At 46.2% G+C, this 3,613-nt stretch overlaps 1 protein-coding gene across 1 annotated transcript; it reads left to right on the top strand.

Annotated features, from left to right (window-relative positions):
* The first annotated feature begins 348 nt into the window (after positions 1-348).
* Positions 349-2,405, top strand: LOC132824598 (pleckstrin homology-like domain family A member 1). The gene is made up of 2 exons (XM_060839185.1): positions 349-859; positions 2,303-2,405. The coding sequence occupies exon 1, from the start codon at positions 349-351 to the stop codon at positions 793-795; it is 447 nt and encodes a 148-aa protein (XP_060695168.1). The 3' UTR covers positions 796-859; positions 2,303-2,405.
* The last annotated feature ends 1,208 nt before the right edge of the window (positions 2,406-3,613 follow it).

Here is a 3,613-nt window from a genome sequence, read left to right as displayed (position 1 = left end):
AGAGAGAGGGAGGGGGGAAGAGAGAGAGGGAGGGGGGGGGGGAGAGAGAGAGGGAGGGGGGGAAGAGAGAGAGGGAGGGGGGGGAGAGAGAGGGAGGGGGGAAAGGAGAGAGGGGGAGAGGGAGAGGGAGGGGGGGGAGAGAGAGGGAGGGGGCGAAGAGAGAGAGGGAGGGGGGGGAAGAGAGAGAGGGAGGGGGGGGAAGAGAGAGAGGGAGGGGGGGGAGAGAGAGAGGGAGGGGGGAAGAGAGAGAGGGAGGGGGGGGGGAGAGAGAGAGGGAGGGGGGGGGGAGAGAGAGAGAGGGAGGGGGGGGGGGAGAGGGGAGGGGGGGGGGGGGAACAGGCACCGGGGATGCTGCAGAGCCGGGCTCCGCTGCTGAAGCAGGGTCTGCTGGAGAAGCGGAGTGATGGTCTGCTCCAGCTCTGGAAGAAGAAGCTGGGGGTCCTGACCGGAGACGGCCTCCTGCTGCTGCCCCCAAAGCAGGTGATGGAGCAGCCGCTGGAGGAACACGGAGAGCCCGGGGCCAGCGGCGGGTACAGCGGCGCCAAGGAGCTTCTGTTCGGGGACATGAAAACGGTGGACAGTGTGGAGAGAAAAGGCAAATACATTTACTTCACGGTGGTGATGGCGGACAAACGGGAAGTGGACTTTCGGTGCTCGCGGGACTCCGCCTGGAACGCTCTCATCACTTTGGGGATGGTCCATTACCAGAACCGCAGGGCGATGGAGGCTGTGCATTGCAGCCGCAAGAAACTCGCTCAAAGGGGCATCGGCCCCGGGATCGCGGACACAGCCTGACCAGCCACCCCCCCAACACCCCCACCACACCACAGGCCAGAGCCCGGGACCCTGCACACAACAGGTCAGTACAACATCCTTCATTATCCCCCCTCCCCTCTCTCTCCCCCTCCCCTCTCTCTCCCCCTCCCTTCTCTCTCCCCCTCCCCTCTCTCTCCCCCTCCCTTCTCTCTCTCCCCTCCCTTCTCTCTCCTCTCTCCCCTCCCTTCTCTCTCCCCTCCCTTCTCTCTCTCCTCCCACTCTCTCTCTCTCCCCTTCCCTCCCTCCTCTCCCTTCCCCCCCTTCCCTTCTCCCTTCCCCCCCTTCCCTTCTCTTGCCCTTTTCCCCCCTTCCCCCTTTCTTCAGCCAGAAGGGAGCGAGTCTGTGAGTGTTTTTAAGACAATGGGAAATAGTTTCTTGGTTGGTGATGGGTCAAGAATCATGGGGAGAAGGCAGTAGAATGAGGTTGAGAAATATATGGTGAATATATTTGATGGTGAATCAGATTTGATGGGTTGAATGGCCTAACTCTGTTTCTATATTTTATTGTCTTCAATATATCTGGAATAAAAAACCTGTTACTCAACGTATAATCACTGCTGATTGTCAAAAAAAAATGGTTCACTCATGTCCATTAGGGAGGGAAATTTACTATCATTGTCTTGTCTGGCCTGAATGTGGCTCTCTGGAAAGCTAGGGACAAGCAATAGATGCTGGTCCACTCAGTGACACATATCCCACAAATAAATACAAAATAAATGCTTTGAATGCCTTCCCTTTGGTGTTAATCTAATTGGTCTGCAGTTTTGTGCTTTCGGCCTTTTTGAATAAAGGAGTTGCATTTAGTACTTTCCAATCTAATGGAACCTTTTGGAATCAAGACAATTTTTGGAAACTGAAAAAATGCATTGACCATCTCACTAGCGACTTCTTTTCAGACCCTAGAATGATGACCACCAAGACCCAGGCAGCTCACAGCTCCAACAGTGCCTTTTTCCCTGATGAATGTAATTTTCTTGAATTTCTCCTTGCTTCCATTTTCTGATTTATTGCTGTATCTGGAATTAGATTAGATTACTTACAGTGTGGAAACAGGCCCTTCGGCCCAACAAGTCCACACCGACCCGCCGAAGCGCAACCCACCCATGCCCCTTACCTAACACTACGGGCAATTTAGCATGGCCAATTCACCTGGCCCGCACATCTTTTGGACTGTGGGAGGAAACCGGAGCACCCGGAGGAAACCCACGCAGACACGGGAAGAACATGCAAACTCCACACAGTCAGTCGCCTGAGGCAGGAATTGAACCCAGGTCCCTGGTGCTGTGAGGCAGCAGTGCTAACCACTGTGCCACCGTGCTGTTATTTGTATCCTCTAAGAGTTGTTTCTCACATGATAGTATCTCTAAGTTTCTTGTTGTACTCATAAAATCCTATCTTAAATTGGAAAAATGTGCTGTGAATAACATGAGTTTTGTGTCAAATAACTTACTTTGAAATAATGCCTTTTATTGTTGATTCTATTCAGGTTTGAAAAGGAGCGCACTCACACTGAGATCTTACATGCAGAAATGGAAAAGCAAATTAGACTCTATCCCATTTCAGTTATGAGATTAGCTAATTAGAAGCCGGAGCGATTTAAGCTGTCAACCCATCAGGCTGAATCCAAAAGGAAAAGTCAATCAGGATTCTTCAGGAAGAAGCTTTATTGAACTTTATTACCAAGCAAATGTGATGTGAACTTTTTAAAAAAATAGAATTGTTGTTGCATTTTTATGAGTGGTAATTACTATGAAATGTGTAATTGTAAATTATTGACATGTTTTTCCTGAATTAGTATGTTTTATTTTTATGTCTGATGTTTTTAAATGTGTGGATTGTAATATGACGAAAGACGTTAGGAACTGGAGCATGAAAATGAAAACCACTTTTATTTAGTGTATGTAGTAGAATATATCAATACTTTGTGGATTTAGGAAGAATGGGGCATGATCTTCTTGAAATATATAGGATTCTGAGAAGGTTTCACAGGGTAGATCTCAGAGGCTGGTTCCATTGGAGAATCTCAAACCTGGGTGCATTATCTCAGGATAAGATGTGGGGAAATGTTTTCACTCAGGGGGTTCTGAATCTTTGGAGTTCTCCAACTGTGGATGCTCATATTGAGTATATTCAAGGCAGAAGTTAATAAATTGTGCATATAAAGGGAATAGGGCATATAGGGATAGTATGGGAAAGTGGAATTTTGTTCAAATTTCAGCCCTGATCTTATTAAATGGTGAAACAGAGTTGAAAGATTGAGTGGCCTAGTCTTATTCCAGCTCCTTAAGTAATCTACACACTGAGTCAAGGAGGCAGAAGGAAACGTGCTAACATTAGCATTTAGCAATTGTCCTGTTATGGTGTCAGGATTGTTCAAATACAAATTATTGTAGAACAGCCAACAATATATTATTTATATATATATATGTATATATATAAGTATCTTTCACATTTAGTGATTCAATGCAGACAAGCTGTTTTCCTGTGCATCTTGCTACATTTCACAAATTATTGATCTGTAAGAGGAATTCACATTTTATGGAATGTCTGTATTTTGCATGTAATAATCCTTTGGTTTTTGAAATGGAATATTATCTCATTATGGAATATTCATCCACTTATCTATCTGTCAGTCATTTTAAATAATGGATCTTCTGGTTCTTAAAGCACAATTAAATTATTCCTTATTGTAAAAAGACAGCCTAAGATGGTTATGTAAACCACCAACATTGACTCTATACAATTACATAAATTTACACAGGATATCCAGTACGGGAAACAGGTCCTCCGGATGTTA

This window comes from Hemiscyllium ocellatum, chromosome 19 (genome assembly GCF_020745735.1).
Source record: "Hemiscyllium ocellatum isolate sHemOce1 chromosome 19, sHemOce1.pat.X.cur, whole genome shotgun sequence".
NCBI classification, from domain to species: Eukaryota; Metazoa; Chordata; class Chondrichthyes; order Orectolobiformes; family Hemiscylliidae; genus Hemiscyllium; species Hemiscyllium ocellatum.
The sequence above is the reverse complement of the archived record's forward strand: the minus strand, read 5'-3'. Positions and strand labels throughout refer to the sequence as shown.

What these genes read in the sequence shown, in the direction of transcription:
- LOC132824598 (XM_060839185.1), top strand. Translation starts at nt 349, where the DNA reads ATGCTGCAGAGCCGGGCTCCGCTGCTGAAGCAGGGTCTGCTGGAGAAG.